Below are 27,833 nucleotides of genomic sequence, written 5' to 3' on the forward strand. Positions count from 1 at the left end.
TTATTTGAATTCATTAATTCTTTTTTTTTTTGAAAAAATAATTCATTAATTCCAAGTCTAGGTAGAGCGATAGAATGATCCTAACCTTATAACACGTTTCAAAAATACACCTAAAGTTTCATTTAACTTGAGTTTCCAAAAATGCCCCTAAAGTTTCATCCCTTCAAAAATTTGAATATATTTTTAAAATAATTATTTGAATTCATTAATTAGAAGTCTAGGTAGAGCGACGAAATGATCATAACATTAATACTGGGATGTGATAAATAGCGTTTCAGTTTTAATAATAACATTTCGTTTTCAAACGTGATTTGTACCCTCTTTTAGTTTAAATTTGGCAAAACTCAAAACACAGAATTTGTAGTTTTTTTAGTTAAATTTCTAACACAACTTGAATCAATAAGATTGGATGTCAGGTGAGAAAGATATGCACGAATCAATGAACAACACCCACAACTTTGATATTTTGAGTTATCTAAAATTCAGAATGTAACTCATTCATACATAACTTTGTCATCCGACATCCAACATAGCTAATCAAAGGATTTCAGTGTCCATGTTTCGGTTTTTATCATAATCAGACCAAAAAATGGTCAAAATCACGTTCGAAGTCAATAAACAATATTAGTAAAATCGAAACAATATTTAACACTTCAGTATAACAATCTATACAAACAAATCTTTACACTCTTTTCATATATATAGGATTTTGGACATGCCATAAAGTCTTGTTAATTTATGAAAGTGATTTTTTTTAGAGATTTGAAATTTGAATAAGATGTGACAAATTAAAACAATTATTGGGAAAATTGGCAACAACGAAAAAATACAAAATAGAAGCATGTGGTGATGTCTTCTTGTTGCTTCATAAATATGGATGCTAATTAAGTTAGTGGCCCTATATTTGCACTCATTCATTGTTCACTCCCTTTCCACCATTAAAACTATGTCGTTTTTGAAGTTCTAAATAATTAATTATAAATTATTGCAACAATTCTTTAAATAGGATTATTTGCTGTCAAACGCGCCTTGTATGAGTCATATAATTGGGTTTTCTCAAGACTTTTGATTTTAATTTATTTATTTAATACTAGTTAGTTTATATTAAATAAACTACGAAATTGACTGCTTATTATATGACACTTGGCAGGCATTAATTGGTTGTTTTAATTAGTTTTAGTATATTTTAAAGACTTGGGTGGTGAATAAATTTAGCTTATTGGTCATTTTAATTTGACAATTTGCCTAATTAACAACCAAGAAAACTAAAGGAAATTCAAAAGCGCATAAATTATAAAATAGAGGATTGAAATAAGGGTAAATTATGACCCTCCGTGAGTTAAGGTTAAATTACGAAAAAATCATTTGTACTTGAATAATTACAATTACTTCATTAATTATATATTTTCTTACGAAAAAAACCCTTATCTAGTAAGCATAATTGAAAGTGATTGTAACTACCCAAACAGGAGAGAGTTTTTTAATTTACAATTACGTTTAAGGGGTTGGCCGTATTTTGTCACTGGAATAAATTTATGCTAACTATTTCTTGTAAATATGAGCTTCTTGCATTCCGTACACATGTGTTTACTCTAATTGTTAAAAAAATTATCGAATTTTTTTTACTAGAGCAACAATCATCTTACGACTCGATTTTTTTAAGTAAATTACCCCGAAAAACGCACAATTTAGGGAATGCGTGCTAAAAAAATTGCTAATAATAATAAACAAGAACTTTATTAGCAAAATTCAAAACAACAAGAGGGTTGCTTTACAATTCCCTAAAAAATCTATAGGCCTCAAAATCCAGATTTAATCTGTAAAGCCAATGAATCCAATCAACATACAAAAGAAAGAAAGATGAATAAGAAAAAAAAATAAAAAAAAATACTAAACAATGTAAACTATTTAGATTCCCAATTTAATGAGAATCTACTGCACATACATAAACTTTCTTGATTTTTCATTTTTACCTGTTAGTGAATCATCACCCAAAAAAAAATAAAGAATCATCTTTTCTCTTCAATGCACGAGCTCCGAGGTTCGTTAACGGCGGAATCTCGAACCACCGATCCGCCGTTATCGGACCCACTTTTCCTCATAGCTTCTTCAACCAACAACCTCCTGATCAACTTATCCTCAGCATCTTTCAAGAACTTGAACTTCGGAGGCGGAGACGATCTCAACCGGTTGACTTCTGCCTCCGACATTGACTCGAACAACGGATTATCATTAAACCCATGATTACTACTACTACTCCGGTAGGCATCCGCAAAACTCGGCGATGACACCGGCGTGACGTCAGCGCCGAAAACATCGCCGAGGCTCTTAGTTCTCGACCCTTTCCGACTGCTTCTCGATTTCGCGTCGGCATCCGATTCGAAATCTTCCTCTTTGATCGTGAAGAGGAATCTCGGCGGGCCGGAGAGATTGTGAACTCTCATCAACTCCGATTCGATACCTTCTTCGCCGTAGCTCTTTAACCCTAATTCCTTGGTGGGCCCCATCTCCAAATCCTGATCTTGACCTAATTGAGGGTTTGAAGAAGAATTGGGTTTTTTCCAATTCCAACAGAAGAAGAGTGAGAAACCCTCCTCGATTTCTGATGTGCTTCTGCTGCTGTTACTATTACTATTACTATTACTATTATTCGCCGCCATTTTCTTCTTCCACCATAGCAAGTAGTAAAGCTCGAGAAAAAGCCCCATCAAAATGCAGCCGAAGACGAAACTCAGACCAATCACTAAACCGCTGAAAGATCCCATTTTTATTCTCACATTGGTGGTGAATCGGCACGAATTGTACTGGAAACTCGAAAATATGATGGCCCAGATTGATAATTTAAAAAATAAAAAAAAATTAACAGAAAAAATCAAGATTATTGCCAATCCAGTAATTGAATTTTCAAGATTAGGGTTTTAATAGGAGATTGAATGCATTCTCTAAAAAGAGAGGTTATTTAAGAGAGGGTGTGGCGGTGAGATTCGTTTGTATTCGGTGGAGATGAAAAGGGGGAACTCACCTTTTTTAACTTTGGAAAGAAGATGCCATTGTGCAGGAAGAAATATGGAAAGTCTCTATTATCTTTCAATTTTTTTATATCATAAACCCCCAAAATTATATATATATATATATATATATATATATATATATATATATATATATATATATATATATATATATATATATATATATATATATATATATATATTTATTTATATGGGATTAGACCAAAATTGGGTATATGTGGGGCGTAAATCGGACTGATCGGATCGAAATTAGCCTTTTGGATAAAAAATTTGAATTTTTCGGAAGTGAAAAACAGTACCAATTTTGTCCCCTAAAAAATCGGAATCGAAATATCGAAGATTGAAACGAAAAACTTGCCAAATTCGGAATTTTTTTATGGGAATCGGAGGAATTCGGAATTTTTTAATTTTTGCTCACATTAAATATAAAATACATAATAATATTGGTAAATTGTAATATTCGGAAGAAAAATTAGGATTTTTGGAATTATTTTCGGAACTTTAATTTCGGAAAAATCGAAAGTCAGAATTTCGAAGGTCGGATTGAAAAATATTGTTCCAAAATTGGAAAAATTCGAATCGAAATCATCAAAAATCGGATATTTCGTTTCAATTTTCATCTCTAATTATATAGAATTGTTTTTTTTATTTTTTAGAATGTATATAGAATTGTTGGAGGGGTCACATCTTCACTGGATATCTCACATGGGTTGGCAAAAATCATGCATTAATATAATCTAAACATACAAAATACAATTATTTTTTAAAGAAAAATAAAGGAGATATTTTTAATTTCAATTTGGGGAAAGTTACATACATCAAATACTAATAGTAATATAGCAAAAAGAAAAGAAAAATCATGTGCTTTGGTATGATTTTGACACAATGTCCTAATAATGAAAATAAACAACTTTATGCTAAAAAAAACAATTAAACAAAAATCTTAGAATTTACTTTTATATTTTTTGTATCTTAAATGATGTGGTCTCACTTAGATTTCGGCTTGTAAGGTCGGGTTGATCGCAAGTTAGAAGTGTCTCGAAGATTAAATTAATTGCTAGTAAAAAATAAATAGTAGGATATGAAGAATTTTTTCAAGAATTAATTCCAACAAGTGGCAGAACCATAATAGGATCATAGGGGGCCATGGCCCCACTAACAATTTAGAATCTATATTTTTTATGTAAAGATTTAAGAAATTCATTTATAATTAGCATTGCGGCAATAAAAGTTTAATGCATTCGGCTCCTTCAAACTCGAAATTCTGGTTCAACTAATGATTTCGACTCCCTCAAACTCAAAATACTCCAATTATTGAGACTATTGAGTCACTAAGAATTTCACAAATTAGTTCATCAAATTAGAAGATATCAACGAATGTGTACGTTAATTATTTTCGGATTAAAACTATGTTTTTTAGAATAACATATAGTTTGAGGACTGAAATGAGATTTTATTTTCTTGTATTGTACTCCAATGCAATTAACCTTTTTCATTTGGGGCAGCCCCATTCGGCCGTTCCATTCACGCGCTTATCACAAAGAAAGAACATCCATCGTTTCGTCGCCCCTCAAACCGTTATCACGGACGTCTTCTTTAACGGAAACCGTCGACGTTTAATCTCAATCCTTCGCCCTCTTCCTCAGTTGTAGATTGTTGCAGAGAATTCGAAGATCTTTACGTGGATTAACATACTCAAGGTAAATTTCTGATCCCCAATTTTGATTGGTTTTTAAGTTAATTATTTTTTTTAATTATCGCGCAAACCCTTGTTGATTGTACATATATCTATTGATTTTTCGTTTTTAGGGTTGATAGATTTGTTCTTCCCGATTTGCCCCACTTCTGAATTGATAAAATTCATCAGGAACCATATTGATTTTCTGCTCAAAGAATGAGTGTTGCGGTGTTCTTTTTAGGGTTTTTTTGCTAAACTTCTGTAAAAGGTGGGGTTTTTTCAGAAAATCCCACAATTGAATAGATAGAATTAAGAAATGGGGGAAGATTTTCTGACAAGCTTAGGTTTTGAAAACTGCCCACCATCAACATTCTTGTCAATGGATTCAATCGCCACCTGTCACGAAGAATCGGACCGAGATATGAATAGGCAGAATATTCTTTCCGGACCACCGGATATCAATCTGCCGTTTTCAGTAGAGCAAAGCCCTCCCCCTCAATTGTGGAGCAACGATTCGCTCGATATGTTCGATGCTGGTCTTGGATACCAAGCCGTCGACTCGGATAAGCTTCTCGATTTGCCTAAGATGGGTCGAAAGTGTGCCAAGAAATTGGATAGTGTATGGGGTGCTTGGTTCTTCTTCAGCTTCTACTTCAAGCCCGTTTTGAAAGACAAATCGAAATGCAAGAACATAGTCAACGGGGTTTCGTCGGGCTTCGAAAAATCCGATCTTCAACTCGACGTCTTCTTAGTGCAGCACGATATGGAGAACATGTACATGTGGGTTTTCAAGGATCGACCCGAAAATGCACTCGGTAAAATGCAGTTGAGGAGTTACATGAACGGTCACGCTCGTCCAGGTCAGCGTCCGTTTCCATTTAGTGCCGACAAGGGTTTCGTCAGGTCTCATAAAATGCAGAGGAAGCAGTACAGAGGACTCTCTAATCCACAGTGTTTACATGGTATTGAGCTCGTTCCATCGCCTAATTTTATAGCCCTCGACGAAGAAGAAAAGAAGAAGTGGGTCGAATTAACCGGTAGAGATCTCAGCTTCTCTATCTTATCCGAGGCGAAAGAATTCAGTTCTTGGAGAAATCTCCCAAATACAGACTTCGAACTCGAAAGTTTGAAGAATAACAACTCGCACACTAATCCCACAAAGAAACTTCTTAACGGGTCGGGTTTGAATTTATCAACTCAGCCACTAAACCAAGCAATAAACGGCAATGGAATTGATCTCTTACCTAACAAGAAGAGGAAAGATTTATTCGAAGATTGTTTCTTGCCTAACGATCTTAACGGAGAGTTCCACACTGTGGAGCAGCCGCATTGGTTGAGTGAGTTTAGTGGTGTGATGAAATATGTATATGGACCCGTAACTGCAGCTAAAACTATTTACGAAGATGAAGAAGGATATTTAATACTCGTAACTTTGCCTTTTGCTGATCCGGAAAAGGTGAAAGTGCATTGGTGGAATAATCTGAGTCACGGTGTGGTGAAAATCTCGTCTGTGAGTACTGCTTGCATGCCGTTTGTTCAGAGAGGCGAACGGAGTTTTAAGCTTACTGATCCAGCACCTGAGCACTGTCCACCTGGCGAGTTTAAAAGAGAAATCCCGTTGCCTACTCGGATACCCGATAATGCTAAACTTGAAGCGTACTTTGATAAGAGTGGAACGGTTCTTGAGATTAATGTGCCTAAGCATCGTGTGGGGCCGGAGGAGCATGAGGTTACTGTGTGCCTTCGCCCGCCGAATGAATTTGGTTTGTCTTGAAACGAGGTGTTTTATTTAAGTGGGGGAGATTAAAGTACTGATTGAGTAGGGTTTTTACTAATAAGTAATGAAAGTTATACGTAGATTATATTGATTTCTGACTTGGCTCGAGCTCGATGCTCTTTGCACCTTCGTCTTTTTTTTATCCCTGAACTGTTGATAGTTTTAGTTTGGGAATTTATTTTATTTTTTTGGGGGTAAATTACGGTTACCGTGAAGTAAGACTAAATAACTTAGAAACCTTCGTGATATTGGTCATTACAAATACCCCCGAGCTATTTCTCCGTACCCGTGTGAGTAACGAAATCTTGAAGATTCCATTGAATATTCGTTATGAATTTCCAAATTTACCCCAGGGTTAAATGTAATATTTTGTCTTATCCTAGGGATACCCGTTAATTTACCGATAGATTTATCATTTTTTTTTTTTGTTTAATAAAAGGGTAATTTAGACAGTTCCGTTAAGGTTTCCTACGGGCTGTTAGTTTTAAGGGGTATTTGTAATTTACTAATACTATAGGGGTTTGTAAGTTATTTAGCTTGGGTACCCGTAATTTAGTTTAGATTCCGAAGTGATTGGGAATAAAGGTGAAATTCTTACCGTGTGATTTGTAGGTTATATTAGTTTTTTTTTTCTTTGATCGGTATCGGTTTCGGTTACTTATTTTAAAAATACGTAAATGTTGATCAATCGAATAATACAAAATGCAAATAAATAATTAAATTATATTGGCCTTCGTATACACACGAGTGAAGTTAAACTTTATACCAACATTAATGATAAATTTAAAGGGCTCGCATCATTTTCAAAACTTTCTTACACAAGTTCATCGGTAACAATCTACTCGAGCAAAAATGAAAATGTCATCATCGGTTTAGGTTACACAAGAATCAATATGATTTTTGCCCATCTAACTAACCTTGTATGTTCTATTTTATTGGAGCTTTCAATCAGCGTGTTCACGAAAACGTATGATTTTACTGATGAAAGGCTTCTCTTTCTTGTAGCTGTTGATAAAAATGTAATAATTAGAATTAAAACACCGAAAAGAAAAAAAAAATTGCGTTACGATAAGTAATACTTACATTACAAAAGCCGCGACACTGAAACACGCCAAACCAAAAGAGAGGTGAATCGTAAAAGTTGACCAGAAATTCTCTCGGTCGAGATATATTCTCTCGAGAATAAAGGTGGCTACACCTGAAATAAGTAGAAGTTCACTTCCTTTCGGCAAGCAGTCTCTAAAGGAAAAGGACGAAGAATCCTGCGAAAACGACATAAAATTGCATCAAAATATAAATAAATAAAAATATTCACAATCATAAAAAAATATGAAGTTGCATAAAAGATAAATAGGCGTACCTTGAAATATTTTCTGATGAAAATTGCTGAATAGACTATCCTGAAGAACATGTCTTTGTCACATAGTCAAGGAACCAATGAAACGCCACGAGATATAAACCAGAAATACGAAACAGAAAAAGAGCATGGGAATACTTAATCGCGAAGAAAGAGAAGTCGAAAAAAGGATACTCAAAGAATTTGCTAATATTAATCCAATTGCGCCTGCTGATCGTATGAGTAAGACGTTCAAGACTAGGTAAATCAATGAGAAGACGAGTAACGAGTCATTCGACCGTTTGAGTTGATTCTCTGTTGCAACTGCATGCATAAATGCCTCGGATGTACCTGATAAATAAAGAAAAGAAAATCCCTTTAATTCCATAGAAAAGAACACCTTAAATATGATTTCAATATTTTGAATTAGTTATATTTTAAAAATAACCGAACAGAGTGATATGCGTAAAGTTTTACCATTCATGGCCAAAACTATCACGTAAAGGCAATAACATTGGAGTGCTTTCGAAGCTTCTCCGTCACTCCATTTCCTACCATACAGCAATCTGATGAGGGAATACGAATAGCTTGGGCCAAACGCGATAACCACTAAACCTGACCAAAGAAACGAGCATAAGTTCTGAAAGAGAATAAAACCATACATTTTTAGCAAGAATGTATCGAATTACGAATTACGATACACACTTGAAATATTAAAATTATTAAAACACTATGTGAATGAACTAGTATTTGCAGCAGGAAGACTCTAAATATGTCATTTAACTTTTCTACACAGACGTGATTATTTATGTCAGTTCAAAAATTATTTATTGTGTGAAAACTTCTAACAGACGGACTTCATTTTCCTTCACGTTATCATTTCAGATATACCATTTATGAGTCACCATATCGAATTAAATAGCTTCTAGCTAAACATGCTACAAGGGGATGCAGTTTCACAATAAGTATCGTAAATTATAATATACAACTTTTAACAAGAAATTAAGCTGGCAAGTGGCAATACCATTATAATATTTTTTTCAGCAGAAACTGTGACAAAGTAGATACCTATTAGCAAAACAAGCTTCAGTGCATCTGTCAGACGCCTTCCCAGGATCTTCTTTTTGTCCTTGTGATCTCCTGCATGCACATCAAAATTCACTCGTGAGAAGCAAATGCAATATAAATCTATAATAGGTCAAATACGCCCTTGCCAAACACATTCCGGAAAATGTATCTACAGCTACAAGTTGAAACCTAATTTTATTGATTTCGAATATTGCTCATCGTTTCCTTTATATTTTATAATAATCATGTTGGTTTCAAAAGCTTTTCGGGCAATTTTTGACTAATTGCTTACCTATATGTCATCGTATATTTCAGCATCTCCAATACTTTGCAAATACTAATTCAAAATATTTTATTTTATTTTCCTTTGAAATTCAAATCCTGTTACAAATAGGAGAATATGGGAGGTGCGGGATTTGAACCCTACACCTTGACCCTAGTGATAGGGCTAGGTACCAACTTTGGTAAATTGTGTTATAAAATAATAAAATATAAACCTCCCATATTTAGAAAACATGTAAAAGGAGAGATATAAACCTGATGCAGACCTTGCAAATGTAACATAGGAACTTTCTTCAAATGGAAGAAAAACGAGCCTCACCACTAAGCTCCCTGAAAATTAGACTTGCATGGTTAACCCATCTTAAAACTGCATGCTATCTCACCAAAAATTAGATCTAAGGCAAGGGATTATGATTGACTTACCAAGTTTATCTACGAGACCATAAACTGCTTGGTTATATGGTGTATCTAACCATACAAGGACCATCTTTTCACCTTCTTGAAGAATCAACTTCCGGAACGATTGAAGAGTAAAAATCACACACATGTTCAGAAGCGGTCTGTTATGATCCATTGTACTTCCGACCCTGCAACAACTTTTTTAGTTTTCCATCGAAAACGAAAGAATTGGCATATTTTACTTTTGAAAGACGTTTGGCTCATATTGTATAACTAAGTACTACCCAGTTGGGATATTACAATAAATGGTCCACCAACAGATAAATAAATCGCAAGCTAATAAATACATAAAGAAGAGAAATAGAGAATGTCGGACATTTGTTGACTACTTTCTATGCAACAGTTCTCCCAGTAAATCACTATATAACAGCTTAGTTTTTGACACAAAGATGGAGACAAAATATTAGGATGAATAATAACGGGAAAGAGGAACATACAGCAAATCTAGAAAATGTGTTGAAAATTTATGCAGCTTAAAAAAATGAAGGAGCTAATTAGTACCTGAATGGAAATAGAACAGAAGTTCTATACACACGAAATAGAAGAAAGTAGCCCCAGTAACCTAAGAAAATAGTTGCTCCGTATGTAACCTGTGACAGGGCAAATACAATTGCTTTCTCCTGCAATTCAGACAGTAGTACCTTAAATCATTAGTTGATGCTAAACTACTTGGAAACCGTTTCACATACGAATAAAATATCTAGCAAGAGGACGTAAAGAATCCATAATTTGTTATAAACAGAGACGGTGACTAGGGGCCAGTCAGAGTACACCAAGTGAAGCAACGAAGATGTTTGTAGAATCAAGAAGAAGAACACATGACATCTGAAGTAACTAAATAGTTGGTGCCGAAAAATTATATACTGCCGTTAAATTCGGAAATGAACATCAAGCATTACTATATACCAGGCTTGGTTGCTTCAGGATGAGGATGGAAGTTATTATGCAGCGGAAAAGAGTGGCTGCAGTTTCAACAACCAATCGCAATCTGAGAAGAACCAAGTTCTGGGATAATATATAAAACGGTTCTGCCAGTAGCTCAAGTACGCATGCAAAACCTGCATATTCATATTATATCAAAAGTCTTAACTACAGAGAAAAAAAAAGATGGAACAGAACTTTTACTATATATTAATTAACAGTTCTATTCCCTAAGCCTAATAATTGGTCGAAAGATGTGACTGACCCAAAAAACAGCATCTAAAAAATGATTCGTCGATTTCAAAAATTGAGGAGTTAAACCTAATATCACCAATCCACTCCCCATGATGAATGAATGAACAAATGACCCCCTCACTTCTACAGTAACAATACATCTGTTTTTTTTTTTAAATTACCTCAATCTTATTCTTGACGAACCCCAACAACCCACATGATTAGATTTGCGAAGCATGTGAGTATCTAATTAGCTCACCATGAATCAAGATAGCTTGTGCATACGGACTAGAATAACATAGGCCTTGCCACCAGAAGACAAATAAACATGCTGCAAGTGTAACTAGTATTCCTAAAGGAAAAGTCATCCAGGCCACTTTCAAAAGTTTAGCTGCATTTACTCCTGTTCCCGAATCACCATCACTGCAAGAGACAGGTACATCGTTTTCCCAGATTAAATTCAGAAAACTGAAGACTAATCTTTCATGCATATGCTTGCGTTTGCGATATATCCGTCAGGAAATTATTATTTGATTGGGAGACATGAGTATTTAGACGATTCAGGGAATAAGAACATGTAACTGCGATAAATGTTAACCAGTGATAAGATCAGTTTATATCGAACTTTACTACAACAGGAAACCACCTAAACTTCGATTGATGATACGCACACCAATTAACTCCTTAGAACCCTTTACAAATAAAATCGAAGTAAAGCTGCTAATTGTCATCCATATGATGGATATTATGTGTGGATTAAGAGCACAAAACCACATGATTTAATTGAAGTTATGAATAGTAGTGAAGGCAATCAAGGGCTAAACTATAAGAGAATGGACTATATATATATATATATATATATATATATATATGGTAGAGAGAGAGAGAGAGAGAGAGAGAGAGAGAGAGAGAGAGAGAGAGAGAGAGAGAGAGCAAAAATAGCAAAAAGGAAAACATTCAGAGGTACCATTTCATATCTGCCCTCATGCACGCTCGTCGAAACCCCTCTCTACTGAGAAACAATACACAGGTAACGAACAGATGGAACTGTACAGCATAGAGCTGCATTGTGTCAAGAAATACAGTGAGTCAGATAGCAGTTCCGCATTATGACAAGACGAAGTCGTATTATCAAGTTATACACATACGTAATTCTCTTGAACAAACGATGAACATAATAATCAATAACAAGAAACTTCTGCCATAGAAACATATGAACTCAGAACCAGAAACTTAAACATACGAAGTCTATAAAATATCATAAAAAAATGCCAGTGTTATACTGGGGTACCCAATCGAGTCTTTGCAACTCGAATTCACCCAAAAAAACTCCGACTCTTACTTCATTTGAAATTCATTTTTCTAAAATAATGCCTTGCCTTTCCTCACATAATTCCATCGTTTTTACAAGTAAAGTTCGCACCAAATCCCCCAAAAAGAGAAAATAAATTCTAAGCAAATAACAAGTATTAAAAAATATGATTACCGCGTAATCTTCTTCGGAGAGGTGTCTGACAATCCAGGAATTGAATATGAATGGGATTCCTCTTGACAGAAACTGCGTAGCTATATATATTCAATCATTATACGCAAAAAAAAAAAAAAAGAAAAAAAATCGACTTCGGAGAATGAAAATTAATTGACGGATGCGAATTTTACAAACCTAACAAGTACTTGAAAGTGCGCGGCAGATCGGCATCTGCCCCTCCGTCGCCGGAATTCGAGTTAGACGTATCGGAAACCATTTTCTCCTTTTCTTTTTTATTTTCTTTCTTCCTAATTTATACTCTGTGTACCAGAAACGGGTTTTGACCAATGTTTTGAAACCCGGACCGGTTCGACCGGTTTAACCGCGAACCGCGGCCTTGTCCGGTCCGGTTGGCACTATAAACCCGAAAGTTGCAAAAAAACGGTTTAAATGGTAAAACCCGGATTTTTGGCCGGTCGAACCGTAAACCTGGAAACCGGTAAAAAACCGGTTTTTTGTGAAGTCAATAATAGATCCGAGTAAGATAGGGGAGGAAGAAGAAAAACAAACGAAAATTGAAGAAAATTGCCGCTAAATCAGGCAGGCTAAATCATGACTCTCGAGATGTTGGGTCGATCTCCAATGGTGGGTTGATGGGTGGTGGTGATTGGGGAAGAAAGAAGCAACAGTCAGACGGCAGGGGAAAGAGAAAAATAAGGGTTTTATGTTTGAGGTGGGTTGGTGGGCAAATATATTTCTTATACGGGTGATGTTTTTCATTGTATTTTATTTTATTATAGTATATTAGTATAGTGATAGGGATTAATGAAATAAAAAAAAATAAAAAAAGGAAAATTTAAAAGAGTATAAAAAAATATATTAATATTAATTTTAAATATAAATTAAATTATTTACTGTTTTATAGCCTGTAGATGTTTAATAAATTATTAATAACTGTTGAATATAAATTAATGATGAATATTAAAATACATTTTATGAAGAAAATATATTATAATTATTTATAAATAATTAAAAATAGAAAATATAAAAAAAAACCCGGTTGGACCCCGGTTGAACCGGTCCAACCGCGACCCAATAGGCTATCCGGTTCTATGTTCGGTCCGGTTTTCAAAACATTGGTTTTGACTTTAGAACCCACTGACCCGGATAAATAAGTGGGTTTTTTGGGTGCGGAAACGGATTCCGGGTCGGGTTGGATTTTCAACCGGGTTATCACCAGAGCATAGAATTGTTATTTGCGGTTTGAAAATTGCTATTTACGGTTTATAACAAAAAAATATTTTATCTCTCTAAAACCCCAAAATTTTCCAAAAAAATCCAAAAAACCCCCCAAAACGCGTAAAAGCCCAACTTGGGCACCCATTCATGCAGTGCACGCCCAAGTTGGGCGTGCAAGCTGCATTTGAGCGACGGAGTTAGGCGTCCAGTGCAAAAAAAAAAAAAAAAAAAAATTAATTGAACGCCCAAGATGGGCGCCCCGGGCGTTCGTACACGCCTTGGGCGTTCCAACATGTTTTTGCAAAAAAAAAAAAAAGTCCAACAAATCGATTTGTAGGACTTTTTAACATGAAATTGGTTCCATAATCGAACTACCCAATGTATATTACACGTTAAAGAGTCGAAATTACATCAAAAAATCGAAACTCAACTCTTCTTCAAGCTTGATTTCGAATTTTCGAATTTTTTTTTTTTGCTATTTGCAGTTTTGGGAGGTTTTTGGATATTTTTAAAAGTTTTGGGAAGTTTTGTTATAAGCCGCAAATAGCAATTTTGTAACCGTAAATAGCATAATTTCATATTAAAAATCACGTCTTTCAGAAAAACCACTGAAAATAAATGTCATCACTCCAATCTCTGTATTTCTCTTCGGCTAAACCCTTCCTCATAAACCCTAGAACCCCTGCATTATGGAGACTCCTCACCACATCTTGCGCTTACTCCAATTCCACTCCGGCTGAGAATGCCGACTTGGATGACTTCCGGGAACCTTTTACCGGCCGGCCGGACAATTTTTCCGGCCGCAAAATTGAAGACACGGTGGCGTTGGATCCCGGAAAATTGATAGTCGATTCTTCGATTTCGTCTCGGATTCCAGACCTAGAGCATCTAATAAGCAGAAGTTCCACTGCACCACCATCTCAAGTAAGGCAGATCCATGCCCAACTACTCAGAACAGGTCTCTGTCAAGTTCCTTATTACAGAACCAAGCTACTGTCTCTCTATGCCAACCACCGCTGCTTTTCTGATGCCAAAAACATTCTCTCGTTCGAACCCGATATTATCTCATTCACTACCCTTATTAATGCATCTTCCAAGTTTAACGATTTTGAGAACATTCTCAGTGTATTTTCTCAAATGCTCAAACAGGGGCTTTTCCCGGATGCACATGTTTTGCCGAGTGTGATCAAGGCTTGTGCCGGACTACTGGCTGTTAAAATCGGAAAGCAAGTTCATGGGTTTTCTTTGGCATCTGGTATATCCTTGGATTCTTTTGTTCAGTCTTCTTTGGTTCATTTTTATGTGAAATGTGATGAATTAGTTGACGCTCACAAGCTGTTTGATAATATGGTTGAGAGAGATGTTGTTTCTTGGAGCGCATTGGCTGCTGGTTATGCAAGGAAAGGGGATACAGTTAATGCGAGAAAAGTTTTCAACGAGGTTAAAAATCTTGGGTTTCAACCGAATACTGTGTCTTGGAACGGTATGATTGCAGGGTTTAATCGAAGTGGGTGTTTTCTGGATGCAGTTTTGATGTTTCAGCAGATGCATAAGCATGGTTTTAAATCAGATGGGACTAGCATTTCTAGTGTTCTTCCTGCAATAGGTGACTTGGGGTATTTAAGTTCAGGCACCCAAGTTCATGGGTCTGTGATCAAGAACGGTTTTGCTGTTGACAAGTGTATTGTAAGTGCACTCATTGATATGTACGGAAAATGTGGATGTGCCTTAGAGATGTCACAAGTGCTTGAAGATATGGGTCAAGTGGAAGTTGGGGCTTGCAATGCACTAATTACAGGACTCGCTCGACATGGTCTTGTTGACAAGGCGCTGGGGGTGTTTAAAGAACTTCAGGGTCAGCAAATGGAACTGAATGTTGTTTCATGGACTTCGGTTATCGCGTGTTGCTCACAGCATGGTAAAGATATCGAGGCTTTGGAGCTTTTTAGAGAAATGCAGGCTTCTGGTGTGAAACCGAACGCTGTCACCATCCCTTGCTTGCTTCCAGCTTGCGGAAATATTGCAGCGCTTATGCATGGAAAGGCTGCACACTGCTTCTCTCTTAGAAGGGGCATTTCTGGCGATGTTTATGTAGGCAGTGCACTGATAGATATGTACGCTAATTGTGGAAAAATCCAATTAGCTCGATGCTGTTTTGACAGGATGTCTGTTCGTAATTTGGTTTGCTGGAACGCAATGTTGGGCGGATATGCGATGCATGGAAAAGCAAAGGAAGCTATTGAATTTTTTCTCTTGATGCAGAGGAGTGGACAGAAACCCGACTCTGTTAGTCTCACTAGTCTCTTATCTGCATGTAGCCAAAGTGGGCTTACGGAAGAAGGGCATCGTTACTTTGACAGAATGACCACGGATCATGGTATTAAACCTAGAGTCGAGCATTATGCTTGTGTTGTGAGTCTGCTCGGTCGTGCAGGAAAGCTTGAAGAAGCTTATTCCATGATCGAGAAAATGCCGTTTGAGCCTGACGCTTGCGTCTGGGGTGCATTGTTAAGTTCCTGTAGAGTTCACCATAACATGAGCTTGGGTGAGGTTGCTGCTCGTAAATTGTTCGAACTAGAACCAAAGAATCCCGGAAACTACATTCTGCTGTCTAATATTTATGCGTCGAAAGGAAGATATAAAGAAGTTGATAAAATCAGAGATATCATGGGAGACAAGGGACTGAGGAAGAATCCCGGCTGCAGTTGGATTGAGGTGAAAAACAAAGTACATATGCTTTTGGCTGGAGATAAATCGCTTCCTCAAATGGCTCAAATTATGGAGAAGTTAAATAGATTGAGCATTGAAATGAAGAAAGCAGGTTACTCGCCGAATACCGACTATGTGCTACAAGATGTAGAGGAACAGGAGAAGGAGCACATCTTATGTGGGCACAGTGAGAAGTTGGCTGTAGTTTTCGGTATTCTGAATACGAGTCCAGGGTCTCCTCTGAGAGTCACGAAGAACCTAAGAATTTGCGGAGATTGCCACGCTGTAATTAAATTTATTTCCAGGTTCGAGAGGAGAGAAATTTTCGTCAGAGACACAAATCGCTACCATCACTTCAAAGATGGTGACTGCTCGTGTGGGGATTATTGGTGATTTGAGTTCTCTAGGATAAAAGAACCTCCACCATTGCACTCTGGAATTTCATTTGAACTTCGAATGAATGGGAAGCAGACACATCAAGGGAGTTTATTTCCCTAACTCTTGGGCTTGGACTAGTATCTTGGGATTCCGCTAGTAGGAGATGATGTGTACGGAGGAAGCAAGAACATGGGTTTATCACTGCTTCAGTGAAAGAACCCGTGTAGTTATCACGAGCAATTTCAGCAACTTGTTGCTGGATTAGAACGGGCTTTTGCCTCTTAATGCTTTTGAGTATCGGGTAAGCTTAATCTATCTCGTACCTTCTGTTCATTACTAATAATAGATGTTAGCAATGTGTAATAAGCTTCTTGTTGTTGACTTATTGTTGTCTTTCTCAGATACCACGTATTGATTTTGCTGAGATCCTCCTATATTTGCTTCGGAACATTGAAGGCAACAATTTTCAACAAATCACAGCCTTCTTTGGCCGTACTAATCTGAATTAAAGTGTATTGAAGAAAGAGAGACAAGTGCTCGTTGGTCGATTCGATAATCAGTACTAAGTTTGCATTTCTCTCCGTTAATATTCTTGTATCGTATGAAGAAAGAGACGTTGAGGTAAAGAAAATGCGAGACTCTCTTGCCTAAGCTTGCTAGAGATTGGATTGCAACTGCAGCCTCGACGCCCTGTCTTTGTTCTGTAACCAGCTCGATTTTATTTTACATACAGCAAATATAACTATCTTTTTTATGAGTAATGATTTGTGGGTGAAGGTAGACGTACCCGCAGGACAGGTCGGAGCCCAGCCCGTAAATGTCTCGGCAACTGACCAACCCGACCCGGACCCATATACCAATACCAACGGGTCGAACCGGCCGACCCGTGCAATAAAAAAAAATGATTTATTTTAAAAAATGTTGACTAACGGCCAGTTCGACTCTGACTCGACGGCTTGACCTGCCTGAGTCAAATAACTTTGTTTTTTGAACGATCGAAACCATCGACGGTTTGAAATTGACAGTCTTAATAAAAATTGACGGGCACGGCCCGCTCGATCTAAGCAGCACCACCTATGCTTGTGGATACATGTAAAACGGATATATACAAATACACACGCGTATAGTAGAATATAATCGGTGAAGTTCACCGAGTGTACCGTAGAAAAACCCCCCAAGCAAAACCAAACAACACATAGTTGATGCAATGATGAGTGGGAAGAATTCAACTCAGGTTAATGATGAGGGCGTAGAAGTCAACCCATAATCAGAACCAATTTCAAATTCATCATATTTATCACTCCCACCATCCAAACTCAGCATAGGATCCCCCAATCACCCACCATTTTTCAGACACAAATTCCTATGTTTTTTCAAAGTTGGTTATAATTAGCAGAATTGATCAGTTAGTATTTAGAGAGATGTAATGCTCACATATTTTCTGTTCAGTTCTCATCTTTATAGAGTCACTCAAACCTTAAAGATGACAAGAGTGCAGATTTTATTGTATCTTCTCTTAGTATGTCTCTCACTTCGACACCACTGCGCTATTAGCTCCGCCTTTCAAGAAACTAAATCAGGTAACTTTCCGAAACCTCCATCTCAAGAAACTGATCATCTGAGGGGCTTTTTGGTAATTTAACCTTATGGGGGGTTCTGGTAATTTACTTTACCCCAGTTTTAACAAAACTGCTAGCTTTTGATCATCTGTAACAGTCAGTTTCAAGACCAGCACTGCTGCATATAACTCGAGAAACAACAATCAGATAATTCCTGTAAGAACATTGTGTGTGTGTGTGTGTGTGTGTGTGTGTGTGTGTGTGTGTGTGTGTGTATATATATATATATATTTACTATGTTCTTTCAAATTTTAATGGAATGGATAAAAACGGTGCCATGTTCGACGAACAGAGAAACACGAGGGAGGCAAATGAGAAGAAGGTTGTTCGTAAGAGACCATCTGAACCGAGCCCAGTTGGAAATAGTAGTCCACCAACCAGGGCCTGATTAAAATAAATGCAGAAGTAATTTCTTGTACAACTCTTAAGTATGTCTTGTTAGTTGTTGGAGGTTAGAAACAATAAATCGATCTTACGATCAGAGTACTTGTATTTTAGTTTGAACTGTTAGATGATTCGATTGATCTTATTTTCCAAATATGAGCTCAACTACTATATATATATAGAGCAGTGCTAAATACTCTTTGATAATTGTTTGATCTTATCGGTTTCGTCCTAATAAAATATATCCATGTCTCTATGATATTTGTAACTTCTGAAATTCTGATTTACACAAATTAGGTGTACTTGACACCTAACAAATAAATTAATGTTCGTGATATCAAAGCTGTAACTTATACTAATGACCGGCAACAAAATGGTCACTATGTATCAATTTTTCGAATTTTCAACAAATATACAGAAGGTTCACTGTAACTATAAAATTTATTTAGAGTCATACCGAACGGTTGCGCTTTGATCGCTTACTTCTCCTAGGCACTGTAGGAACTGGTTTGGTACTGCTAGAAGCATATGCTTCTTCAAGAACTTCCTTATCCTGCTCGAAGAAACAAAATACACTCTTAAATAAATTTAAAAAAAAAAAAAAAAAAGAACAATTAGAAAATCATTTCATATGAAAAGATAAGCGGAGGTTTACCTTCGATTCATTTTCATCGTCTGAGTCATTTTCAGGCTCGGGATCAGCTGTGGCTGAAGGTGAAGCCTGAACATCAATTGCAGGCAGTGCAAAATTCTTTTTCTTCTTTTCTTGATCTTTCAGCTGTTTAAATCTGCTAAGAAAAAAGTAATTCTAGTCACTGAAGAACATTCTGGAAAAGCAGAAGAATTATAAAAAAATATATCTTAAATTTCAAGCCCACCTTTCACCCGATTGCTCCGACTGAGAACCTGATCGTTTTGCACGTCCAGCGCTGATTATGCCACCAGCATTCTCACTCACAGCAGGCGTTGCACCTCCCATTTTACGTAACCATACTTGCTGTGCTGTGCTAAGAACATTATTTGTAAACCTAAAATATTGAACTCGTTAGTGATTGTATTAAGTTATATAGTAAGATCGGCAGCCAGTGTGCAATAAATTAATTAAGGCAATTGCCTAAACAGTTTATTGGTACAAAAAAGAAAAACAATTTATGAATGACAAATGTTCCCACAGAAGAAGAAAAAAATTAGATTAGTCTCGTTACATATGAGTATCACATGCATGCCACCGTGTATGAAATAGGATTAATAAATAATGAAACTTACCAGTATATCGATAATCCGGATGGAACAGACAAAGAGAAGTAGCCAATCATGAGTGGGAGAAACTTAAATATAATCATCGTGTTCTTCTGAGCTGGATCATCTGTCTACCAAAACAGGATTAAGATATCAGTGCCACATGGCCAGAAGGTATTAATGCACACGGATCAAACTACATGGAAACTTACTTGTGGAGGCTTCATTATTTCCATTGACACGAACTGCGATGCAACAAGAAGAACAGGTAAAACAAGGTATGCAGCAGTGTCATACCAACCAAGTGGTGGATGCCCGTCCTGCAAAATTGGCAATGCAATATACATTTTATTCATACATTCCATAAATGCAGTAATAATTGACATCATTAGCTGAAGTTATCTTCCTGGTCAATATGATTTCAGGTAATATAAGCAAGGACAGAAAACGGGTGAGAAACAAAATGCCAAACAAAGAAGAAAATTCTAAATTAATTGACAGCTTGGGAGACCAGTTAGTTTCAATACCACAAATGGGAATAGCCAGGAGATTCCTGATCCACTTTGCCGAGCAGCAATTGATGTTGGCCCTCCCAGAGAAGGAATCCAAAAGAATCCTTCAGTTAGCAGTCCCTGATGAATAATTTGGACGAAAACAAAAACAAAATTATGTCATAATAGCTCCGGGAATGATAAATCGGGCAAAGTAAATATGCCTATGCTGAACCAGTTTCTGGTGTACCTCATTTGCCACATTTGAAAGAGCTTGATATAAGCCTATCCAGACTGGTATTGTAGCCAATGTAGGGAAACAACCTGTAACAGTCCATTTAAGAGAGAAAAACAGTATAAATCTGCTGCGACAAACCACAATAGCAATAGCAATTCACTTGTTTCCACCACAAACGAATTACTTTAGGAGCAGTACCTGCCAGAGGATTGACTCCTGCCTGTTTGTATAAACGAGAAGTTTCAAGCTGTATTCTTTCCTGAAAGATTTAATATACAGTTAGTTCACCCACGCAGGGGTGGCAAATTGTAAGACTTCTATATTGGACATTTATCTCTGTATATCAAGCCTCAAAATTAAGCAACAGAGTAAGAAGAGCTCTACCAGCATGTCTATTAACTGTAACTAATTCAACCTCCACAACAAATCATCTACACACGGATTTCAACTGATTTTGCCATGTCCAATAAATCAATTAATTCATCCTATATGTCTTCTCAAAAGTGTCTCAGATAGATTCATCCTTATAAAATAACAGTCTACTATGGCACTTTGTGATAGTTTTCCATGAGAAGATCCTTTAAAAATAAGAACCAACCATTCCTTCATCCAATTATGTTAAAACTGCTAAGTTGTATTTTATGTTTCCCTTGTCTTCACAATAGTTATGATTATCAATGGACCCCGATAATATGTTTAATCATGTTATTCCCTTTTCAAGAAGCTGATAGTTTTTCATATAACAGGGGTGAAGATGCTCACCTGATTTCCTGCATATCTTTGTTGGATAGCTTTGATCTTTGGTTGAAGATTCTGCATTGCTAGCGTTGATTCGACCTTATATATATAAACAATTTAAGATTATTCAATAGATACTATTTAGATAGAAATCGATATTTATCAAAGGAAGATAATCATACAGAAGGCAGAAGTAAGAAATCATACACACAATAAAGTAATTCAACACCCAGAAACATAAATAGTTAAATAAACAAATTAGGCTAGAGAAAACTGAGTAGCAATATTTGCAGAAGCAAGAGTACCTGTTGCTTGGTCAATGGAAACGTGGCAAGTTTAACAAGAACAGTGAGCAGTATTATCGCAAACCCATAAGAATACGGCACATGGACAGCTGTAAATCCATCCTTGAGTACCTGATGCAAGTAAAGTTTTTCGTGTTCGTGAATTCTGTTAATGCCTTGACAAAAAGTGTTTGAATTAAGGGATCTCAATGGCAATGAATTGAACAGTGTTCTTCAAATTCTTGGTTATTGAATTTTATTACGAACCAGCTCAAAACATCGTCTTTCGATCACCATACATCATGATAAATGATTATATTGTTCAATGTTTCACTTGTATAACTAATTAAAAGTAAAGCTCGTCAAAAACCCAAAATCGCGAAAATCAGCCGTTACCTTCAACACAACTTCCATAGCGTCCGAAATAAACCCAAACCACCCGCCACTCTTCTGAACAACGGCAGCAGAGTCCGACGCCGCCCCGCCTCCGTCCGCCGTCGCCACGGCAGCGTCGGCGAGTGTGTACATCAAGCTCTCAGCTCTCTCAAAAATCGCACCGAAGTCAATCTGACTGTCAATCGGCGGGAGCTGATGGAGGCTGAATTTAACTTTGGTGCTGATGCGTCTGCCCCGAGGTACTAATCCATGGCGGGGGAAGGAGAGAAGAGGAGTACCCAAGAAAGAAGGGGATGAAATCAGAGCCCTCGCCATGGAAATTCACCGGAAAGAAAAGGGGGGGAAATTCGATTATCCGAAAATCCGGCTTTGCTTCTTCTTCTTCTTCTTCAATCACCGAAAATTAGCAGAGATTTTTACAGGTGATGAGTGGATGGGATATTGGGGGGAAATAATTGTGGAGGAAGAATATTTGTTCAAAGTGTTATCCGTATCTCATTTCTTTCAGGATTTGTCTGTGTGTGGGGCGTTGATCCAGGCATGCAGGTAGGGGTATTTTAGTCTTTTCGTGCATCCCTCGGTCAGGCTAAGAAGTTACACGAATAAATATCAGGTTGTTAAAATATTTATGTTGTCATTCTTACCAAAAAAAAAAATCCGGAGAATTACATTTTTGACCCCTCGTATTTTGACCGACTCCACTTTTGATCCTCGTTGTTCTAACGTGAACAAAGTTCACCACCAGGTCTAATTTTAAACACTTTCGATTACCGCCATTACATGTCCGTTAGAAAGTAACAGAAAAACAATATTATGGGGTCAGAATTGAATTTTAATTTTTTTTGGACTGAAAAATATAAATTTTAATAACAACAAAATAAAATTAACTAAACAAATTATTTTTAATTATACTTAATATTGTTATATTATACTACTTATAATTAAATTTTTAATTATAAAACAATAAATTGACTACACAAATATCATCTATGCTTAATATTATTAAAAAATTAATTATAAACAGTATAATTTAAATTTCTAATTATTTTTCAGCCACAAAATAATTTTAAATTTAATTTTGGCCCCATAATAGTATTTTTCGTTACTTGCTAAATGCTAACGGCTATATAACGGCGAGGACCAAATGTGTAAAATTGAACATTTGAAGTGAACTTTGTTAACTTTGGAACAACGGGCACCAAAAGTAGAATCGGACCAAAAGTGTACTATAATCCTCCCAAAAAAATCTTTAATGAGTTTTTCTAAGGCCTCGGCAAGATAAGATTAACTAACATAAAAATAAATAATTTAATGAAATTCAATTGTATTAAAGTATGATTACATAATATTTACAGGTTAATCCAGCAAGTTATTGAAATATCAAACTTCAAACAAAGTCCAATTATTTATTTAATCATGACTAATCTCACCAACCAAACAAGGCCTTAAGATATATGTAAACATTACTCGAGACCGACGTGTTGTTCTCTTCGAGTTCATGTACTTTGATCAAAGTAATGCACTAAAGTTTCAATATTTAACCTTTAATAACTCTGACCGGAAGATATTAAATTAAATTTACCCTTAGCTGAAGAAAATTCAGACACAAAATTAAGTACGCCACGAGATTGAATTTAATTTATTAGGTGTAGCTGCATGGTTGATGAGACTCCACGCTCAACAACTAGTAGACCAGTAGATGCTGAACAAATATTCCATTTCTTTTTTTGTAAATTAGAGTACTTATTTTATTATCCAAACACACCCTATAAAAATCATAAACAACTTACTAATCTGTAAAAATCTGTATCTCATAAATATCAATAATTCATCAAAGACTAGCTAAGCCATTTAGTATTTACTAACGAAAAACAGGCACCGAGCGGAATACTTAAATATCAAAGTTCGAATCCAGTGTCCAAGTTTCAAGTTTATTATTACACGAAAAGATCATTACATAATACACATTTTCTTTTGAACCCAGCGAGCAGATTGAGCGCAAACTTACCTCGATAAGCTTCAAACATTATGCAAGCATCTAAGTTTACGATTGTCTCGGTTTTCTCAGATTTTCCCAGCTAGAAAAAACCAACCTCAACAGAGAATATAAAACAGCTTGTAAACAAGAAATTACAAAGTTCCAACAAGACGAGGGCCAGTACCATGGATATAGCAATCGGAAGAAGAGACTTATAAGATGCCGAGGGTACCTCCCAACCTGTAAAACAGTATTTCGAGTTATATTTGACACTTAATTTCGGCACAAGAATAATTATACTTGATAGATTATACTTTATTACGTGCAATAATCACTCACGGGAAAAAGACAATCCAAGGCATCCCATGCTGCATGACGAACAGCTCTCGTTGGATACATTGGACCACCGGGCGATGTGAAGCTGTACAGACATGTTTTCAGTCTTGTACTAGTTGTCATTCTAAGTTCTAGACCTGTCGAAAAGAAATAAAATAAAAGCATTACCAAAAGTGATGTTACTACTTTATTCGATACAAAAAAAAAAGGAAAAAAGAAACAACTCAATTCGTTAAACATGCCGCTCACGATTACAAATTAGCAGTCCTTACCTTGGAGAACTTTAAGCTCAGAGAGATAATGCAGAAGAACTGGCTCCACCTTTAGTTTTTGAAGCTGACAGCAAAGATATCAATTTAGAACAAAGAGTAGTCGACTTAGTCTCCCTGCTTGTGAATAAAACTTCAAAAGTATACATCGTTTGTTACCTGATCAGCCAATTCTGTTACAAATATGTCTGAGGGACCACCGATCAAGAAAGCGTTTGGAAAATCAGGAAACTGCTTCAAAAAGCTTTCAAGCTTGTCAACTGTAAAGATTCACATTTAAGATAAGTTTTCAAGTATTGAGGAAAACGGAACATACAATTGGGCTGTTGAGGTAAGCAAATATATGTTGAAAGATTAATCAACCTGAGTTGTAAAAGAACATGAACCTTGAGAGAAGAAGAAACAGGTCTCTCTGAGCCTAATAAATGACCAGAAAATCAAGTTACAGCTAAATATGATTTCATGAAAAAAACATAAGAATCTGATAACGATGAACAATATAAAATGCTCGAGACCTGTAACGGGATCTTCTTTAATCTGTCAGAATATAGAGCAACTTCCTCTAGGAGATACTACAACCATTGACAAAGGTGAGGTCCTAAAGTGCATACCTAACGAGGAATTTTAAGAATTATAACAGTGAAAATTTATATTATGAAAAACATCTCACCTGAAATAGACTTTGGAAACGCCTTGCATTTGTTTGGATATCTATCCTGGATTCATGCATATTAGATATAAGACAACTGCCTCAATCAAATTTCTAAGGCGTAAAAGAAAAGGAAAGGATATTTTGCTCTCTTTAGGTCGAAGGAAGTGATTTGTGTGTGTGTCGTGTGTGTGTGTTGGGAGAGGGATAACATTCTCAAACAGAAAAGGTATATATCATCGGATGTAATCAAAAAATTTAGGAGTTTCGAGGAAGTAAAAAGAAAGAGATATAGATCATGCAAACACGGAAAGCGGAAAGTAGTTAGTCGGAGAGGCATGTTTCTTAATAGAAGTAAACCAGGAACACATTTCTTCTACTTCTTACTAGGAAAACTCACTCATATCGTACTACCTACCACATTGCAAAAATCACAATTTAGATTTTTCAAAGAAAGCTGCGCCATTGACAACGGTTATCAAACTGCTACTAGCTTTACCTGACTGAGAAAATTAAAGAACATGCTTGACTTCAATCACACTATAGCATGCGAAAGTCACTTAGTATGCTAAGCAACACGTAAAATCTTCTTACCAGAAGACGTTTGTGGAACCTTGAACAAGTGCAGAAGAATAACGGAGTAGGACCTCAGGATTTTCAAGTTGAACCTCGAACAGCTGCAGCGTGAAAGTGCAACTTAAGACATTGGTGAGATGTAACGAGAATTTTCAATTTGTCACTGAAATCAAGGAAACTTCCGCGCTAGAGTAAAGACATACCCACTTGTGGAACAAAAGAGAGAAAATATTTGATGCAAACGACTGGCTCCAATGTTGTACAATCAGATCGAGGATTGACTTCTCATTTTGGGGCATGCTAACAAAATAATCGGCAAGAACATCGTAAAAGCATATAGGGCCACCATACCTATCGTCCGCCACCGAAATTGAACCTTCCTCGCCAAAAATAATATCTGTTTTTGAGTGAAAACGAGAGAAGTACCCTTCAAATGTTAGAACCACTAATACCACCGAAAGTATTGTCCGGACTCTCTGATCTTATCTTAAAATACAAGATCAATAGAAAAGATATAATGCTAACAGAACTCATCGAATAGGTTGAAAGAGGTTATTTGAAACCAAACAAACAATAATCGAGTTACAGAAACAGCGTCTTAAATTCGATTACAGGACACTGAAAGCAGTAACATCACAATTCACAACAATTATTTGCAGGCACAAATATTTCTAGTTAAACATGCCAAAGAAAATTACCAAGATATTAATATGCATCGAAACTGATTGCCGGCTTCTTCTATATATGTAACAAATCGAACCTCTCCTTAGCAGTTTTGCTTCGAATTCAAATTAAATTCAGTAAAGGCATGCAGTATCTATGAACTTATCAATTAAGTGCTAAAAAACGAGAAAAACGTGCACCAAAATAATTCCTATGATTTTACCTTTCGCACGATCATCTACTTCCAAAGCTACGTCCGCAAACAACTCCTGCAACAAATTTCGCCTCTGCGAAGGAGAAGCCAACGCCTGCAGGATAAACAGCCAAAATTAATATCCAATATCAATCAATCACTAAAAAATTAAATTAAACCACCGAAAAAGTACCAAATAGGAAGGTAATTTATTTAAATTAAAGGTTTTATAAGGAGGCAAAAAAAAAAAAAAGGAATCATCACATAAACAGGCACAACCCCCATAAAATCGATACAGATTGAGAAAATTACATACACGGCGGAGCTTCTTCTCAATCTCGACGGCGAGCGCCGTGAGATAAGCCGAGCCGCGAGCCGTAGACGACGGTGGCATTCTGATCAAATGTAAATCATTTCGAACGAAAAAAAAAAACCGGTCCTGTATATTTCTACTGCGGAGGCGTACGTATAGTATAGATACAGAAATATATATTCACATTTCACAGAAATGTCAATTTCTGAGGAGAGTGGAGATTGTAGAAATGGGGGATTGCTTGTTATCGAGAGAGATGAAATCTGGTTTTCCATTTTATTTGTAATTTATTGTGGTTTTGATGACTCAGCAAACTGGATGCCTTCAGAATTAGCCATATAGGTCCTTTATGATGACGTGGCGTGAAAGAAAGAGTTAATACTATTTTCATTTTTCACCACCTTTTTGTTATTTTTATATTTTACTATCAATTTTTTAATTTAAAAATCCTAAATTCACCACCCATAAACTCTCTATTTTACCTTCCAAATAAATTATTAAAAATAATGGAGTTAATTATGTTCAAAGAAAAGTCGCATTCTTATCTGATCCGGCCTCATTTAGCACTACCTAAGGCCCGAGGAGTAGAACACAAGTCACTAGACGAATTGAGATTGTTGAAGAGCTACGAGCTGAGAGTAGTTGATGAGATGACAAGCGAGTTGACGAGCTACGAGTTCGGAGTAGCTGATACGAGTTGAAAGTGGCCGACGAGATGATGATGACTTAGGCACTAAAATTTGGAGAAATATATTTGATTTGAAATGACTCAGTTAATTAAATTAAAACTATGGCATAGCTCGAAATGTCTTTTCTATAAATAAAAGTTTCATAATCCTCAAAATAATAGATCATTAACATGAACATTCTCTCTCTTCTATTTCTATTC

General features: G+C 36.2%; 7 protein-coding genes across 11 annotated transcripts in view; 3 read left to right on the forward strand and 4 right to left on the reverse strand.

The window, feature by feature from the left end:
* LOC105949199 (NADH-ubiquinone oxidoreductase B8 subunit) overlaps positions 1-27,833 on the forward strand; it is a 96,768-nt gene that overhangs the window by 54,291 nt on the left and 14,644 nt on the right. The gene's annotated exons all lie outside the window — the stretch shown is intronic.
* On the reverse strand, positions 1,719-3,109 carry LOC105949021 (uncharacterized). The gene has a single exon (XM_012972288.2). It carries the CDS (start codon positions 2,763-2,765, stop codon positions 2,010-2,012), a length of 756 nt encoding a protein of 251 aa, XP_012827742.2. The 5' UTR covers positions 2,766-3,109; the 3' UTR covers positions 1,719-2,009.
* On the forward strand, positions 4,128-6,683 carry LOC105949120 (uncharacterized). Of its 2 annotated transcripts, none has more exons than XM_012972396.2 (2): positions 4,128-4,729; positions 4,839-6,683. In XM_012972396.2, the coding sequence occupies exon 2, from the start codon at positions 5,024-5,026 to the stop codon at positions 6,479-6,481; it is 1,458 nt and encodes a 485-aa protein (XP_012827850.2). In that variant the 5' UTR covers positions 4,128-4,729; positions 4,839-5,023; the 3' UTR covers positions 6,482-6,683. The 2 variants fall into 2 exon arrangements, with proteins under 2 accessions (XP_012827850.2, XP_012827851.2); XM_012972397.2 differs by having other exon boundaries at positions 4,528-4,729; positions 4,897-6,683.
* Positions 7,233-12,598, reverse strand: LOC105949119 (uncharacterized). 2 transcript variants are annotated; one of them, XM_012972394.2, is made up of 14 exons: positions 12,448-12,598; positions 12,271-12,350; positions 11,752-11,846; positions 11,044-11,207; positions 10,536-10,687; positions 10,131-10,249; positions 9,594-9,757; positions 9,426-9,500; positions 8,889-8,960; positions 8,298-8,435; positions 8,016-8,171; positions 7,845-7,897; positions 7,568-7,746; positions 7,233-7,489 (listed from the first exon to the last, which is right to left on the reverse strand). In XM_012972394.2, exons 1-14 carry the CDS (start codon positions 12,527-12,529, stop codon positions 7,429-7,431), a joined length of 1,590 nt encoding a protein of 529 aa, XP_012827848.2. In that variant the 5' UTR covers positions 12,530-12,598; the 3' UTR covers positions 7,233-7,428. The 2 variants fall into 2 exon arrangements, with proteins under 2 accessions (XP_012827848.2, XP_012827849.1); XM_012972395.2 differs by having other exon boundaries at positions 12,271-12,342; positions 12,448-12,593.
* On the forward strand, positions 14,081-17,339 carry LOC105949097 (Pentatricopeptide repeat (PPR) superfamily protein). Of its 2 annotated transcripts, XM_088817148.1 has the most exons (3): positions 14,081-14,449; positions 14,641-16,879; positions 16,980-17,339. In XM_088817148.1, exons 1-2 carry the CDS (start codon positions 14,429-14,431, stop codon positions 16,591-16,593), a joined length of 1,974 nt encoding a protein of 657 aa, XP_088673274.1. In that variant the 5' UTR covers positions 14,081-14,428; the 3' UTR covers positions 16,594-16,879; positions 16,980-17,339. The 2 variants fall into 2 exon arrangements, with proteins under 2 accessions (XP_088673274.1, XP_012827823.2); XM_012972369.2 differs by having other exon boundaries at positions 14,086-16,879.
* Positions 18,806-22,606, reverse strand: ALB3 (63 kDa inner membrane family protein). Of its 2 annotated transcripts, none has more exons than XM_012972370.2 (11): positions 21,968-22,606; positions 21,593-21,703; positions 21,312-21,386; positions 20,748-20,808; positions 20,562-20,635; positions 20,348-20,452; positions 20,033-20,140; positions 19,848-19,951; positions 19,460-19,609; positions 19,237-19,369; positions 18,806-19,134 (listed from the first exon to the last, which is right to left on the reverse strand). In XM_012972370.2, exons 1-11 carry the CDS (start codon positions 22,280-22,282, stop codon positions 19,033-19,035), a joined length of 1,338 nt encoding a protein of 445 aa, XP_012827824.2. In that variant the 5' UTR covers positions 22,283-22,606; the 3' UTR covers positions 18,806-19,032. The 2 variants fall into 2 exon arrangements, with proteins under 2 accessions (XP_012827824.2, XP_088673281.1); XM_088817155.1 differs by having other exon boundaries at positions 19,237-19,372.
* On the reverse strand, positions 23,795-27,252 carry LOC105949204 (hypothetical protein). The gene is made up of 11 exons (XM_012972498.2): positions 26,948-27,252; positions 26,662-26,746; positions 25,979-26,172; positions 25,794-25,876; positions 25,221-25,266; positions 25,066-25,122; positions 24,914-24,968; positions 24,710-24,810; positions 24,554-24,617; positions 24,285-24,418; positions 23,795-24,185 (listed from the first exon to the last, which is right to left on the reverse strand). The coding sequence occupies exons 1-11, from the start codon at positions 27,023-27,025 to the stop codon at positions 24,012-24,014; spliced, it is 1,071 nt and encodes a 356-aa protein (XP_012827952.1). The 5' UTR covers positions 27,026-27,252; the 3' UTR covers positions 23,795-24,011.

This window comes from Erythranthe guttata, chromosome 4 (genome assembly GCF_056151865.1).
Source record: "Erythranthe guttata isolate IM_541 chromosome 4, IM_541, whole genome shotgun sequence".
Lineage (NCBI taxonomy): Eukaryota > Viridiplantae > Streptophyta > Magnoliopsida > Lamiales > Phrymaceae > Erythranthe > Erythranthe guttata.